The sequence below is a fragment of the Anser cygnoides genome, chromosome 4 (assembly GCF_040182565.1).
Source record: "Anser cygnoides isolate HZ-2024a breed goose chromosome 4, Taihu_goose_T2T_genome, whole genome shotgun sequence".
Lineage (NCBI taxonomy): Eukaryota > Metazoa > Chordata > Aves > Anseriformes > Anatidae > Anser > Anser cygnoides.
The window spans coordinates 12861705-12878517 of NC_089876.1; the positions used below are offsets into that span (position 1 = coordinate 12861705).

Genomic DNA, 16813 nt, shown 5'->3' on the forward strand with positions numbered 1-16813 from the left:
TGTTTCTTTGTTTTGTGCAGTCATAGTTTGCCTTAACGGAATTTTATGGTGGTCTTATCATATAATCTGGTGATCAGAAACTCAACATTCTATCAGAAAGATGAAATTTTTCATTTTATCTTACATAGGTTAATAGACTGCACTTTAAGACTGAAAAGAAAATAGTTCATTTTATCTGTGGACTCTATTGATTTTTTGCCATTTTAGTGAAGTCTCTCACAGTAACCTCATAAGCACAACCTGACAGCCAGTTGAATCAAGAGGGTACTCTGAGAAACAAAAAATCTTTTGTCCTTTTTCCTGATGAACATTTGAGGTACAGGGTAATGAATGACATCAAATAACTCTAAGTTTCTCCATAAGAGGAGACACTATCGATATCCAAAGTTTACCAAGACAAAGAATAGGAGAAAATAGTTTTATGTTGTCCTTAACAAGAGAAACATGATACCACATATTTGCATAATATTGAATGTTTTACAGCACTCATTGAGAAGCTAAAATGAAAAAGAAAAGACAAAATCTGATAAGTAAAACTAGATTATTGCTTTAACATCCGTTCTACAGAATGTATAGACTGAATTTAGATTAAAACAACTCTACTACTGCCTCTTCCAGTATAATGTAACTATCTCAGATGTCCTGCTACATGAGGAACACACAACATCCCATGTGCATTCCTATAGTTCCTTAATTACAAAGTACCATATAATAATCACCTCATAATGAGATGTTTTGATAAAGTGAGGGTGCTACACTATGTAGTGCAGAAGACGTGCCGGTTACACTCATGTATGCTAATTATTCACACTCAATGGTTATTTTTTTTATCAATTCTATTAACTCCAAAAATTAGACCTTTAATTCTTCCAAATAATCCTTCATTTGCCTTTATTGAGAGTAACTGTGAGAGATGCTGAGGACTTCCAATTTCTATTCATTTAAAGGGCTCAGAATGCTCACTGTCTTGCAGTGTCCTTTATCAGCAGTGGGGCTTTGTTTAGCGATATCTTCAGTCTGTCACCTTCAAAATGAAGAAAACAATTATGATGAGAACAGAATCTCTGGGGGATATGATGTTCCTGTTCACTTCTTTCAACTTTGTATGCAAAGCTAAATATACTAAGTAGATAAAGCAAGCTTCAATTTTTTATCCATTAGTCTCTTAAATAGTGGAAGGTCCAAATGCATGAATTCATGAATTCACATTTTGCTTATCTTGAAATTAAAATCCCAAATTAAAAAAAAAAAAAAAGAAAAAAGAAAAAAAAAAGTATTGTAATGTTTATCAAAGAATTAAACTAAATAGGAGTAATCTAATATTAGCAAGCAAAGCATCTGATGAAAGTGATAATTATCCATTCATCATTGCCAAAGCTATGGTTGATCTTAATGGGAACTGGCCGACAAAAAGAAGAGTTAGTCTAAACTGCACTCTCTGAAAACTAGTCAGTGATCCTTATTTTGGACCAATAAAAATGAAATGAAATATAAGAATTCAGAGCTGAGCATTCCTACCCATTCTGGTAAATGCTAAATATTGATATAGTCCCGGTGATGTTAGTAATTCAGCAAGAACTTTCTATCCATGCACTTAACTTTTGCAATATGTGATTATCCATTTGGAACACAATACCTATTCTTCATTCCGATGAAAATTCTTTTTTTTTTTTTTTTTAATTCATGACGGCAACCACACAAAGCCCATTTGTCTGTCCATTTTATTATTTCTTCTGTACTACCAGTGTTTTAGAAGTGTGCATCTTCCCAGTAAAGACACGCCAAACTGTGAAATAAAGTATCAAGTTTACCACCTTCTCTTTTGTTTAAAACACCATCTGGAAAAGTGCAGGACTGGTGCCCTGAAATCTTATGATTTTGCAAATGTAGCCAACAAGTATATCGCTGGAAAAAAAAAAAAAAAAAGATTAATTTTGCATTGTTCACCCAAGTCTATGTTGCATCTTGAAGTTTACAGGAGGAAAGAAACTTTAATAAGAAAATAGCCTCCACTTATTGTTTTTGATTATGTTTCTACAGTCCTCCATTCTGCCTGTTTTCACAACCTGCTTATTCAAGTGTAACTTCAAAGTGAATAGATAGTAAGGGGGAAGCATATGCCTGGGAGTGTTGGCAACAAACTTGCAAAATGTTCAGTGAAAATTTTTCACAAGCTCTGTTTTTTCACTTTATTTTTTCCTCTTCATACTGCTATGTTCATGTAGTGGTTAAAACAGATAGAGGGGACAGAAGCTGCACTGACACAGAAGATGTTAGACCTGGAGAATGAGAAGGTAAGTAAAGGTCACCAAAACCAGAATTCATTTAGCTAAAACTCTTTTCAAGGGAAAGTGTATAAACTTCAACACAGGTTGACCTGCTGCCTTTCTCTGCTTAACTGAGATTGCTTCATGGTGGAACTGGTAAGAAGTATCCCAGTTTAATGCTTGTGTTCTTTGGAATGGGAGGGAAGTGCCAAAGCCATATAGAGCAAAAATAGCAAAATATATACGAAATAGCATGTGAAGGCATAACTTTACAAAGCATATTAACCAAACAGTGTATGTTTCTCTATGTATAAATTTGTCTGGCAACAGCATCGTCTTTTAAATCATGCTTGAAGAATTGTTAAATATAATCCTTTGGTCTCTGGTATTCAGTTTCTGGACAAGTTGTAAAGATCTCTTCCTAATCCAGATGACCTTTCTTGCACTGTTTCCTGTTTGCAGGAAACCTTCCTTGCACTGTCTTCCTGTTTAAAGGCAGAATGTTTTCTCAAAAGCAATTCTGTCTTACATAAGAAACTCAGTGTTATACTCACCTTATTTTTCCATATGATGGACAAAGAGTTTTGAAATGAGTGTTTGGTTTTATTGGTTTACTATGCATGTTGTGCTTCTCATCTTCAAAAAGCTTTACAAACAGAGATTAATCCTCACCACACCTTTTCCAGGTAGATAAGTAATCAGCATTACGTCCATCTTAGAGAATGGGAAACTGAGACAGAGAGGTTAAGTGATTTGCCCAGGGCCACTGAAGAAGTGTGTATTTGGGCCATGCAAAAACAGAAGTGCTCAGACTGTGTTCTGAATTGGGTGTAGTTTATCATACTGGTTGTAATAGAATATAAATACAAACAAATACTAGATTCTTTTATAAAAGGAATTGGTAAACAATAGTTTCTTTCTAACTTAGTTTATTATTCTCCCACTTATTATCTGTGATGTTTTTCAAGTATTACTCTGGATAGCCCTGTATTTGTTTAGCACAGCAATCTGGAATTCTTCATTGACAATGACTGTATCTCCTAAAACTGAATTGTGAGATGAGTTTAGAAGTAATATTCCAGTATTCCACTTTGAGAAGGGTTGAGTTTTAGTTGTCCTTGAAACCCATCTTATGAATTTGAGATCTCGCTCGTTTCCTTCTCTCCCTTTATCTGGCTGTCTTTTACAATGGCTTCTGGAGAAGTGACATGATCAGGGTAACTGCATTGCTATTCTGGGATCTGCTGGTGGCTCTGACCATCTCCATTGTCTTGGGCAAGTCAGTCTACTTCTCTGGTGTAAGCCACTTGTAAGTGTATGTACACCAGGCCTGTCCTTTACTATGTGTTGAACAGTGCATGGTGGAACTGTATCTTCTACAACAGCCGTGCCACTGTTGCTCTAATCTGCCTAAGAAAATAATGCCACCTGGGTAATCAAGGTGGGATTCAGCTGCATCAGCATAGTATCTAACATATATTACATTTCTCAGAGTTATGTACAAGAGGGGCTGGGAAATATGTCCTGTAGGACCTGTTGGAGACCCCTCCCCTTCTGGACAGCTGAAGTAGCATTCCCTAAAGTGGCTACAATAGCAGCAGACACCCATCTGCAAGGGAATTCCAGCCCCAGGATCAAAGCCTGGCTTAAACTCTGGTTCTAGTTTCAGTATTAATTGATAAGTAATTAAAAGAGCTTCATGAACAAAATAATAATAATAATGAAAAAAATTACAAACACCTGAATAATGAAGATTATATCCTTATACAGAAAACAGCAATTTAATTAGTCTTCCAATATTGGCTTTGTATGTTGCTGCTGTCACCAATTATGAATTGTTCTTAACAAGGGGCTGGCAGGTCATCTACAGGTACAAATGTATTTGTAGTCATTTTTTGCTCACAGCCCCCCTCAAACATTAATTTGCTGATCAGAGTGCATTTATTTTAAAACAAGATGTTTGGACTAACAATTCATCATCAGTACTGTTCATGGTTAGGCAAATGCTATGCCAGTGCTACACCAACTAACAGAAAAAACTGTTGGGCTTGCACATGTATGTCTGAAGGTGAAATTTGGCCAAATAAATGACTGAGGGGCAATCCTCAATATCTTTTTGTATTGTCATAATAGTTAATGCAGTTTACAAGCAACACCCTTCTGTTATATTTGGAAATGGTTGTGGTATTAAAATAAATCAATAAAAGTAACCAGACCAGCAAAATTAGCTTTTTATACTGCTAAAAAAAGCTACAAACAAACATCATCAAACAACATACAAGACTCCTGTATATTTAAGTTGGGATCTATTCTATGTGTTACATTATATATATATGGCTATAAGGAATGCAAGAGTTTGTTGAATAGAAAAAAATCAATGAAAAAATACTAAATCCAATCAAAAGGCATCTCTGCTTCGGGACTACTACTATTTTATTTTTTATTTTTGAGAATGACAACGTGCCTTGAGAGAAGAGTTAATAAAACCAACTAATTAATTTATGATCTGTTTATTATCATCAAAACACTCTAATGGCATGTTTTGTGAAACCACTGTCACCAGTCCCTTCTGGTTTAACTATTCATTCAACCATTCAAGCGTCCACAATCTTCCTGCAACATCATGCTTTTGGAAATTCCAGCCTGTCTTATAACTTCTCTGTTGTAAGGTATTGCTTCTGTGAAAGTTAGTGCGTTTGATTATAAAGCAAAAAAAAAAATCCCTATAAAAACTTGGTGTGTTTAAAACTCCTTCAGCCCTTTAGCTAAAGTTACTTAACCTCTCTGGGCATCACTTTACCCATTTCAAATTGACCTTTAACAGTTGAGAACTGAATTTCTATGGCTTTGCCAACACATCAGGGATCATTGCTGCAGGTTCCAGCTAGGGCATGCTCTGATTTCCTGACTAGAAAAGGCGAGGCAACATGGATTATGGTTTGCCCCATGAATTCCTTAGGGGTGCATATTGTATCATTTTAGAAAAACAATAAGGTGACCTCACAGTTGTTACTCTCATCCCTCTCTTGGCCTGCCTGGTGCAAATAACGGCTCTTGGACCAAATGCATGCACCCTCACATTCACAACCTCTCAGCCTTTGTGTGCACCTCTGGCAGGTCAAGGCAGGTTTGTACACTGGTGCAGAGGTCTGCGCTTTCTAGGTACAACTTGTTAGTAGGATACATGTACTTTAAGTGCTCATATTGAAAATTTGATATTCCAAATATCGTTATGATGAATGTGGTCATTAGCTAAGCTTTTCTTTTGTTTTCAAGTGGAAAGCTCACATAAAAAATGATGGCATTTATGACTCTTCATGATTTAGGATAAAGAACAAACACTCCCTTGTTTTTATTATTGCTCAGGACCTGTTCAGTAAACAGAAGGGTTATTTAGAGGAAGAACTCGACTACAGGAAACAAGCCCTGGACCAGGCATACATGGTAGGAAAAGAACAGTCATTAAATTTTCTTGTTTGAACAGATTTGATAAAATACAGTTGTTGGTGTTTTTTTCTTTCTTTTCATTACAAATAGGGTTCTCTTTTAATTGACTTACTGTTCTGCCAGAGTAGGAAATCAATTATAACTTAAACGGGGATTTAGGAAATGGATGATATTATTTAGAAGTGTCATGGTTTTGATTTATTATTATTTTTTAATTCTAAAATGTGTGAACACCTTGTTAGTACATCTAGAATGGGAAGAGCTGGCCTATATGTGCATGAAACTATCCTGGTAAAATATACCAGAAATAACTTCAGAACTCCTCTGATACTGCTTTTCCCTAACCATTTGTAAATACTGCTGCTGCTAACCTATCCCAAGTTGGGAATGCTTATTTTTCCTATGTGATCCCTTCCTGTGCTGCCCTATCCAACTTTACTTTTCCTACTTTTCAAAGGGAAAGCTGCAACCTCACCTTCTCTCAGGCTAAGCACCATAAAATGAAGCCTCATGAATTATTGAGGAATTGGCAAAACTGTACACCCCACTTCCTTAAGAGTGTGACTTCAGGAAATCAAAATATGATGACCTGAAGAAATGTTTATACATCACAAATATTTCTTACGGGCAAAACACATGCAGGGAAGGAGCAAGGTCTAGTGCTCAGAGCAGATAACAGATGGAAGCAAGCAGGCTCTATTTCTAGCACCGTGACCTTGGGCAAGCCATTTAACCTCTCTGCCGCTGTTTATGCATCACTAATATGGATAGAATTACCTACCTCACAAAGGTGTTACGAGGACTAAAGAGATGTTGTCAGATGCTTTTGATCTAAATGTCATCATATGCTGTTTTGTAATAGGAACATACTAACCCCAGTAGCAAGAGAAATACTGCCGATTCCTTTCTTTCCTCTTGGGAATACAGTTCTCCATATGAACGTAAAGTTCTCCTGTGCTCTCTGCTTTGCAAACTACTGCAGTTTTGGTTAGCGTATGAAAATCTAATTCGCAATCTGACAAATGACAGGAGACTGAGGAGGGATTAGTGTACCCTTAAGTGTTTTTTTCCTCATTGCTTTTGGCAGTAATAAAGCAAGTGAAGTAGACGTCGAACAATGGATAGCAGGACAATAAGGACAAAACGGAGAGAGGACTGTACTATTTTTGTTGTTCACAGCTTTCCTTTTGTATGCTGTGGGCTTGTTATTTTACAGAATGATTTAACAATTCAGTTGCAGTTGAAGGGAATCTTAGTTTGCATTGATCTTGTAAGTTTCAGCATCAGGGATTTGGGGGTTTTGCCACATATTAAATGCAGACCTATCATCTGAATCTTTCCCAAACAGAAGAAATTGGTCATTTAGCAGAATAGAAACCATAGCCCAGGTGTAAATAGGTGCCGGGTGGTTCTGTGCACTGCATATGCAATGCTGCTCACTGCTCACGGCTGCCGCTTTCTGTCCAGCTGTCTGTGTCTGTCCTCCCCTCCTGCCTATGGCTTTGCTCGCTAGCCTTCTCCTCTAGCTCTGTGCAGGTTGTTTGCTTGCTGGATTCAAATGGCAGCCTGTCTGTATGTGATTTGGGTTGCCTTAGAAAATCCAGGAGCTGGAAGCTACGCTGTATAATGCCCTGCAGCAGGATCCAGGAAGGCGGGCGAGCGAGTCGCTGACTGAGGCCCAGAGGGAGGATTTGCGGGCGGCAGTGGAGAAGGTGCGGCGGCAGATCCTGAGGCAGAGCCGCGAGTTTGACAGCCAGATCTTGCACGAGCGAATGGAGCTGCTGCAGCAGGCACAGCAGGTAATCCCCGGTCTCTCTCCTCCCTCCTGTCGGTGTTACCACTGTGGTTGCCACCACTGCCCATACAGCAGAACCACCTCACCCTCACCTCGTTGAGTCGTCATGCTTACTCTAGGCTTTGTACTGCTCCCGTGTCAAGAAGATGAGCAATGTGAGGACCCTGTTGTCCTGGGCATGGTATGCACGCTAAATGGGTCACTGTCTCGCTAATAAGTCGTGTTGCACAATCTGCTTCTTGTGTGTGGAACTACAGACAGCCACGGGGCTCCGCAAAGGGCTTGTTGCAGGTTTAAGACCTAAATTATGAGAAGCTTGAATGGAAGGATGGTTGTAAGACTGTAACACTATGAAAAGAGGAAAGGCAAAAGCAGTAGTTACAGGAATCCAATTTTTGGCTGTTGTTTCTTTTCCCCCTCTTTCTTCCTATAGCCATTTGTGAAAAGTTTTTTGTGTGTTTGTTAAAAAAAATAATAATAATAAAGAGAAAAGGACATCAGGAAATCTTTTAAGGGACTATTAACAAGCCTTCATGCCTTTAATTTAGTTTAGAATAGCCTTGTCTCTCTAAACAACTTCCTTTGGGACAAATATTGACAACTTAGATTCAGGCAAGTTCCCAGCTTCTGGAAGCGCACTAATTAATTACTGGAGAATTCTTTGGTAGAATTACTGTTTTTTCTGTGCAAATATTCAGGGAAAGAAGAGAACTGCATGTCTCAGGGTGTTAATTATTCCAGCAGGAATAATTTTTCCTGTATGGTTCCTCATTATAGTAACCTCTGGAAGATGCAGCCAGATGTCTTAGGTCTTGGAGCCTGCCCTCCAGTTGCTCTGGCTACTTTCTATGCAAATCTGGAATCACATATTTTAAATGCCAGAATCTGTATTGTGCAGATGTGTTCAGGATACTGTTGTTGTCTCAGATGCTGGTAGGGGTAGGGACTGCATTCACTTCAGTCCAGATCTCTCTTTATTCAGATTTGCTTTGTAGATTAATACAGGCCAGAACTGATGTAACGTGCTGACCCAGGACTATTTTGTTCATCTCCTCTCATTATGCAGTGATGAGAAGTACTTACACTGTGTCAGTGTTTGAGCTGAGTTCTGACTTACTAAAAGTCTCCTTTTTCTTGACTCCTTCACTATGTTGCCTTGGTTTGGAAGTTGCAACATTGAGATCAGGAGAATAGGAGCAACCTTTGCATTTATTTATTTATTTTTTTTAATGGGTGTCAGATCAGCGGTGGTGTACAGAAAGCTGGAGAAGGTAGGTACCAGCTGGTACTAAAAGCGTCAGAAAGAGATGGTAGAGTTAATACATATGAAATTTGGACAATAAGAATGGAGCCAGAAGTTATTAGTTTAATGTTATTAGTGTAGCTGAAAATTAGTGAGAATGGGTTTTATTTGCTAGTCTAATCTAGCCACACTTGTGGTGGTTTTGTACTTTTTTTTTTTTCCTCAGAATGACAATGCAGTGCTTTTCAGTTAGGTAAATATTATTTATCACTGACATTTAATGGGTGTGAATGGTATTTTGTGTTGACTCTATTCATTGAGTAGTGAATACAGCATTAATCATTTTAGGTCCTATTACAGCTCTGAAAGATCAAAAAAAACACTTTGTGCTCCAAGCAACCACAAGTCTGTCTTTACCCAAAACCTCTGAAACAATAGCTTACATATCGGTGGAATAAGAATTTTATTTTATTAGCTGTATAAATGTCTCTCATCAGGAACACAGACCCATTCAGCCATGTGCTACAGACGCTCACAACTTTTCAGATTTTCCTGCAGGTTGGCCTGTTTCAGTTCTGCTGGATCTGGTAGATGGTAGAGTTTTATGTCTACATTTTCAAGAGGTTTTCAAGGGTTTCAGAGGAGCAGATAACACCACATGAAAACTTGATGCTAAAGCCTCTACATCTACGCAATATGCAGTCTGAGGTTTTTACATCAGACCAGATGTAGCCTAGTCCTTCGCTTCCACTAGACATGTAGTATGATGCTCTTTGAAGGACCACAATTGGCTAGGACCTTTCTGTGGCCTGCTGTGGACACCTGGGCAGAGCTTCTGATTTAGGCTCATATGACATTGGCAAATAGGATGTACTGGTAGGAATAGATTCGTAGAGTGAAAAAGTATTCCCAAGAACCCAACAGGCATGCTATGCGCATTTCAGGTGTGTGTTTGGTCCCAGGGACTGCTCACTGCCAGTTGAAGGACATCCTCATTTGGGTATGGTTTATATACTCACAGATTATTCCACAATATAAAGTTAAATATGATGGGTATGGAATAAAACTTTGCTCCTGCTCTGAAGCAAAATATTAACATAAGCAAAGTCTCATTAGCCATGGATATTTATGTACCTGTCTCCAGATGCATTTTACAGTGTGTCATTAGAGTTTCATGTTGTGCCCATCTCATTAGACATGCTAATGTTACAACCCTGAAGGACATGTTAAACTAATTCTCATGCCTAATAAGGAGCTATGCATTTTTATCATTTTTGTCATCTATTTTTAACCCCCTGTAGTAGACAGGAAAACCAAAGGCAAAGATAGTAAATTTGCCCAGTGTAAGGGAAATGAGCATATTGCATTTCAAATCCGTCACTCAGATTCTTCTTGGTTGTTTCCTTTCTGAAGGTTGTATTTGTGGGTTCTTATTGGAATAGTGGTCAACCCTGATAACCAGTGGTTGTGTGCAATGTGCACAGCTTAAAAAACAACAACAAAACAACCAAACAAAATGCCATAGCATGGAACAATAGTGTCACGGGGCTAATCCTCGTAGGATTGCATTCGTCTGCACTAGCAGATGACAGAAGCTGAAATGCTACAAAAATGAGAGCATACCTGTGTTAGCAGAGTCCTAATGTTCTAAATGTCCTATGTCCTTAGATGCTACGTTAAATGACCCTTCCTCTTTTCTTGATATATTTATGGCCATAAGAGGTTTTGCTGACACAATGTCATTAGTAAGCACCCACTACATTTATTCTGGCAAAACTGTAGTCTAGACCTGTTCATATTTGTGCACTGTGCAGTGCCTTTGCAGTATGTACTGTTCTTAATCTCCTGAAGTGGAGGTTAAGGAGAATGACATGGCAGCATGGTGGACCTTCAAGACTGGATATGAAATGTCCGTGTTACAAACACTTTTAAATTTCTGCTTCTCTGAAGCAGAAACTATGTTTCTCCAACTAGTGATGGAGAAGTTTAGCTTGGTAAATGTTCTTTTTCAGGCTGAAAAAGACTGTCTGAAAAGGCCAGGGATGCGTATGGGTGAAAGCTGTCCACATGTGAGCTTATGCTGCTCTATGTGTGCTTCTTTTTCTAGATGTAAAGCCATAGTTCTTAGTCACTAGGTATTGGTGTTGTTCTAGTGAAATAAACGTATTTTAAGATGTTAGGCCCTGTTTTAATTTGGTAGCTCTGTTCATCTTTAGCGTGTATAACCCCACATTATTACTGTTCATTAATATAGGTAGAATTACTAGTGTTTACCCACTGAGTATTAAGGAAACCAGGCTTCTGTGGAACGAAATTAAATAGACTGTGTGATTAGATCTTCTTGCTAAGACATACAAAGCTTTTATTAAACTCTGATTGCAACATGCAAATGTGGGGGACAGATCCTTGGCTGAAGCACATTGACAGTATTCCCTTTAAGTCAGGGAAGGTGCCACCATCCTCTCTATTTGTGGGAGGCAAGATATGTTAATTAAAAATCTGTCATGAGCAGCTTGTGCTATTTGCTCCTAGCCATAGGGTATATGCAGTTCAACTGCTGTTCCTGTGTATATTGCCATCAAAAAAGTATCTCATTGTGCTGCAGTATCTTTATAAACTTTTATAAGCTAGCGTCTGGTTTATTTCTAGCAGAACTTCATTTAAAGTAACATTTGTGCTCTAGCCTATGCAGTGGCATGACTTTTGTGCATTTTGGCAATTATGGGGATCATTACTAGCAGGTTCTGTGAAGAAGGATATATTATATAAATAACATGCTTCATGGTAAGCAATATCTAGAGAGAAAGAAAAAATGTGGTGGCGTAGCTATAAAAATAATCTCCTAGAAAAGAATATTTCAAACAGAGCAATACCATATGTTTCTGAAGTAGTGATATCAACTTCTTAATTAAGCAAGCTCTATTTACAGTTTAAAATAAAAAAGAGAGAGAGAGAGAGAGAGAAAGAGAGTCACATGTCCAGATCTCCTGAAAAGAAGGTTGTGATTTTGTTCTCTGTTGAAATTAATAAATTCTAAAGGTCAGATTCTGCCGTATGTCTATCATATAGGACCTAACTTGAAATATATTCCTGTTGGTTTGGGTGTAGCTGTTTCTGGAGTAAGACACTGTGGAAAGTAACCAGAACCAGGCTCTAAATTAGGATAGATTAATTCACATTGCACTGTTGGCAGTCTTCAAACATGAGGAAAATGTATAATAGAATTTATTCTGATTTCATTCTATATTAAGTACAAAGAGAAACGAGAAAATCTTTGAAGGACAGCAGACTGATACACTTTCAGTTCCAAAAATGGTTGCTGCCAATCAGGAAGGATGTGAGAGACAGATTTTATTAATGTAATCCACTAATTTCCCAGAGCAGTCTTGTCTGTTTAAAATTACAAGAAAAAGAAATAGAAAAGGTGTGTGTGTTCACCATGTCATCAGAAGGTGTAAAACTGTTCCCTCTGAGTTGCTTTGTAGTCACTGTGCTAAACTGGAGTGGGGGGGAGTTAATCTAATTTGGTTTAGAATATTGTTGGGTGGAGCTCAGTTTTACAGAGTAAAGCAAACCATCACTTCATTTCTAAACCTGAAAATAATGCGTCTGTGGAATGCTGAAAGCATCCAAATTCCAGCTTTATACAGTCGGAATACAGATGTAATTATGTTAACTATATTTTGTTTAAACTGTAGCCTTTACTCAAATGACTAGTTTGGATTATTCATTGGTAATAAAAGCAGAAACTACCACTTTGCATGTTTTACTAGAAGAAGGTATAGGACAATCCTTTATGCCAAAAAGGTGTAACTCAAACTGACCTCTGCATGTCACTGTCATAGGGATGGGTTCACTGCAAATGTGGTGCCTCAGGCAATTGTTTTCATGGGCACTGAGGAAAAGTCAGAAGCAGAAGTTAGGTCTTATTTCATCCTGAAATATCAAAATGTAATCATAGCTTGAAATCAGGAAACTCCAAACTCTGTTTCTTTTTTCTCTCTCTCTCTTTTTTTTCCTTTTTTTTTCCTTTTTTTTTTTTTTCTGTCTTAAGGAGCTACATTCTTACTGCTAATAGATCAAGCAAAGTTATGGTGGATGCAATTCCTCCCTGAGTTCTCCACACTCTCTCATGGGCAGGATGAATTTTTCACATTGCTATCATTTGGTATGTCTGGGGGAGCAGTTTGCTCACAGTCCCATAGGGTTGGATGTCACTGTTTCTATCAGATTCTGAGCCATTCAGAAAACATGCTTTTGTTGTTTTATAGGGTTTTTGCTGAAAACCTTCATTTTAAAACATTAATTTGTTAAAATATTAATTGCCCATGTGAAGTAGGAACCTGAAATTTGTTGCTTGATATGTTACTGATTTCAGGTAAAGCTTGGATAAATACAGCAGCTCTGTTTCTCTTTTTTGTGTAATCTGTTATGGTTGATAGACCATCTTTTTGTCACCCAGGGAGAATTATTAAGGCTTAATGTTAGACTCTGAATGCTCTGGAGAGAGACAAAGAGATGAAAGCTTACTTTATTGAATTAGAAGAGGATGTTAAGCTCAGCATACCGTGCTGATCGGCATGAGGAGGTGTTGTCTTCCATTTGTCCTCTTTGGCACATTGTTTTGTGCTAAAGAGAGCTTGGCTTGGCCAAAAGCCCACAGATTTTTCAGAGAATTCAGGAAGTAGGTGTAAGTTTTACTGAGGATACTTACACAACAGTAGTTGGGGAAAATCTCAGACAATTTACTTCTAACCCTTTATAGACAATATCTGTTTTGATGCTTTAATTTTAAATCTAAAGTGTTATGGTGCTAGCAAAGTTCATCCCCAGCTATTTGCATGCAGCTGTACACAAAGAGGAATCCATAGGGCAACCAGGGATCTTTTATTGCATTTTCTAATGCTTGCAGTTGCAAAATGTTGACTGTTCAGTATATGATAGATTACTGGTGATGGTGCATTTTTGATATTCATGAATGCTCTTGAGGGCATCAGATACCATATGTATCTAACTGTAATCTACAGTCATCAAGTATATCATGACTAGGTTAATCATAGTTGACCTGTGGTATTGATTTATAGTGCAGGAGTGAATTTGAGTCTTTCAAGCCATCGTTGCTGCTATAACAACAGGAGTACAATAAACTTTGGTGATTTCCCACAGATGACATGATAAATGAGAGTTAATTTTAGTAATTTTATATACCTATCCTACCATGTTTTCTTATATATGTTTTCTGTATATTTAGGGTTCGGATCAAATCACCTCTGCTTTGCTAACTGCCTTAGCAATGCTACTTGTCTGCATAAGGGATGATAGCAGGGCTGGTCCAATACCTGAATATATCTGAATACCAGATATACCAAGTATATCTGAAAAGTCTTCTCCTTTTGTTCTTAAAGAGGTGTGATTCAGACTCATCTGAAGTTTGAATGCTGAAATCCTTTCATCTGAAATCCTGAATGCCCTGTGTTTCTTAGTGGGAGTTGAGGAAAGGTAATTAAAAAAAAAAAAAAGTATACTGAAGTTACAGAAGTGGAGACTAAATGTATTTTCATATGCACAGTTCATACATATAATTATTTAAATGGTAATTTGCTATTCAAAAACACAAGAATATAAAATATTCTAAATGTAATGTTAAATAAATATTATAGTTTTTAATATTAATTTTATTATTCTTATTATCTACTAGATAAAGAGTCTGGACTGACAAGCAGTCAATTTTCATATACTGAACATGTTTTGTCCTCTGAGCTCCCATAGACTTAGAATAGCCTTTCTGTATAGATATAATGCTCATATGGCTTTAATTATTGTTTTTTCCCTAATGAAATGAGCAGTTCTTTCTGCTGCTAGCTATCGATGTAGGATGTAGTTTTATCATAGCATAAATTCAAAGACTCTCAGTGCTGAAAAAAATAAAAAAATAAAGATCAAGCTTACTTATAAATATTAAGCCATATCTTCACATGCAAATAATCATTCAGTATCAGCTAATAATAAATGCTTACTTTAATTGAAATGCATTTATAAAATTCACTGATTTACTGCTAGGACCGATGTAATTGAATACATATTAATGTTCATGCTGAGATGCATCAGTGGAGCTGCTAAAAGATACATTCTCCTCAGGAAGGCAAATAAAGAAATTACAAATGCATAATAAAGATTAACAAGAACAACTCTCCTACTTCAGTAACAGTTAATTGGATTATCATGGTTGAGATTACAGAACATGGAAAAGAATGAAGTTTTTGCCTGCTTTCTAAAGAAATATCTTGGTGAGATTCAGAGAGGTATAGTATATCCAAAAATGAGGTATTATTATTATATTCAAATGTCTGAAATTTATAGTAAGTTTTTGATCATAAAGTAAAACAAGATGGAACAGAAATAGCTTAAGCTATTGAAGTTACAATGTGTTTGCTCATTTCCTTATGTTCATTATGCAAAATCACATTCTAGGAATATGGGACTAAAGGGAGCATTTGGATTCCTGAGTCCAGGCCTGTTACAGTAGCAGATACAACAGCTTGAGTAAATTTATCTAGCAATTACCCATGTAAATCGTATTGTAAGCACAGTAGGGTCTTTTAAACAGCTGTTAAAATGCATTAGATCTAAATACATATATTTATATTTCATTAAGGAATTTTATCCATCAGCTAAGTGATTCAAATAATAGCTAAAGGCATGGCAGTTTATATTCATCTTTGTTTAAATTTATACATATAACATAGTTATGCTGTTCACATTATTAAATATCTTACATACCTGTGTCCTAATATCGTTGAGGTGCTGGTTAAAAGAGTGATATAATGAAGCAATATTGATTCTTCCCTATGTTGGATTGATAAAATATTTCACTTGCTAACTTTTGCTGCAGAATTAGATACATTCTTGATCACATGCTGGATTCAAAGAAACATCTTGTTTTGAAAGATGTTTTGAAACATCTTTCATGTCTGATATAGTCCATTCATGGTGCATATTCTGTAAATGTATATCAACCTGAACCTTTCAGACATTTCAGAGCCGAGGCTGTAAGCAGCTTAGCAAATCCTTCTTTGTCTGCCTTGTGCTAAAATTATCAAATTGTTTTCTTGGATTTGCTGATGAGTGTAAATCCAATAAGAATGAGTCACAGGAACTATTAAGGTGATTTCTATGCCCCCTGTATAGTATGCTCTTGTGTTTTCACAATTATAGTAGCATGGCAAATAAATTCATTTTCTTGGTGTCACTGTCAGTAAAACAATGTGTTTGTTCATATGTACCCTTAATTTACACTATTATCTAGAAAACAAGAACATAAGTCCTGCAGCTGGATACTAAAAGAAGGATGAAGTGTCATTGTTTCAGCAGCTGAAATTTGCCACAGAAGTTCCTTTCCTGTAGCGTTTTCCTCAGTTGGCAAAGCTCCTTGAGGACTTGAAACCATCCAAAATGTTGTTCAGAACTGTGAATGGCTGGCTAATGCCATGAGTGAATTGGAGAGGACAAAGGGCTTAAATAAAGAAGTCCCATTTCATCTAGTGTGCATTCAGTGCATACTAGGCAGTGTGCATCACTGTCCAAAAGCAGAAAACACCAGAATTCTCAGAATCTGTTTGCTACCAGGAAGGTAACTGTGAGATAGGGTAAAATACCCAAATGCAAGGAATGGACTGCGTAATTGTAGAGAGGCATAGTACATTTCTCATAGGAATTGGAGGTATTGTTAAAGAAAAATCCCCACATTCTGGTTAGTTGGTAAGAAAAATTTGAACCTAGGATCTTAGAAGCAATTCTTTACATCTGAGATCTTTCTTTGTAAAGCTGAAGTTCCTGTGATGCCAAACTCTCAAAATGATGACAAATCATTACTGGGCTGATTTATTACCTCCAGAAGAAAAAAATGATGGCTCAGTGACTGCAGTCCAGGGCTCACTGAGCTCAGCGGAAGGATTTGCATTTATTAAGTGCTCCTTTCAAATGGGCACTATATTCATGGAAATGGTACTTAATGTAGATGGATTGCTATTGCAACACCAATTGCACATACATACTTCATGT

At 37.1% G+C, this 16813-nt stretch overlaps 1 protein-coding gene across 11 annotated transcripts in view; it reads left to right on the forward strand.

The window, feature by feature from the left end:
- JAKMIP1 (janus kinase and microtubule interacting protein 1) overlaps positions 1–16813 on the forward strand; it is a 154778-nt gene that overhangs the window by 129036 nt on the left and 8929 nt on the right. For 9 of the 11 annotated variants that reach the window (XM_048046323.2, XM_048046340.2, XM_048046290.2 and 6 more), the window contains 3 exons: positions 2226–2294; positions 5634–5711; positions 7310–7513. In XM_048046323.2, coding sequence (XP_047902280.1) covers positions 2226–2294; positions 5634–5711; positions 7310–7513 — 351 coding nt within the window. The remainder of the gene's footprint in view (positions 1–2225; positions 2295–5633; positions 5712–7309; positions 7514–16813) is intronic. The other 2 variants (XM_048046345.2, XM_048046353.2) reach the window with 2 other exon arrangements.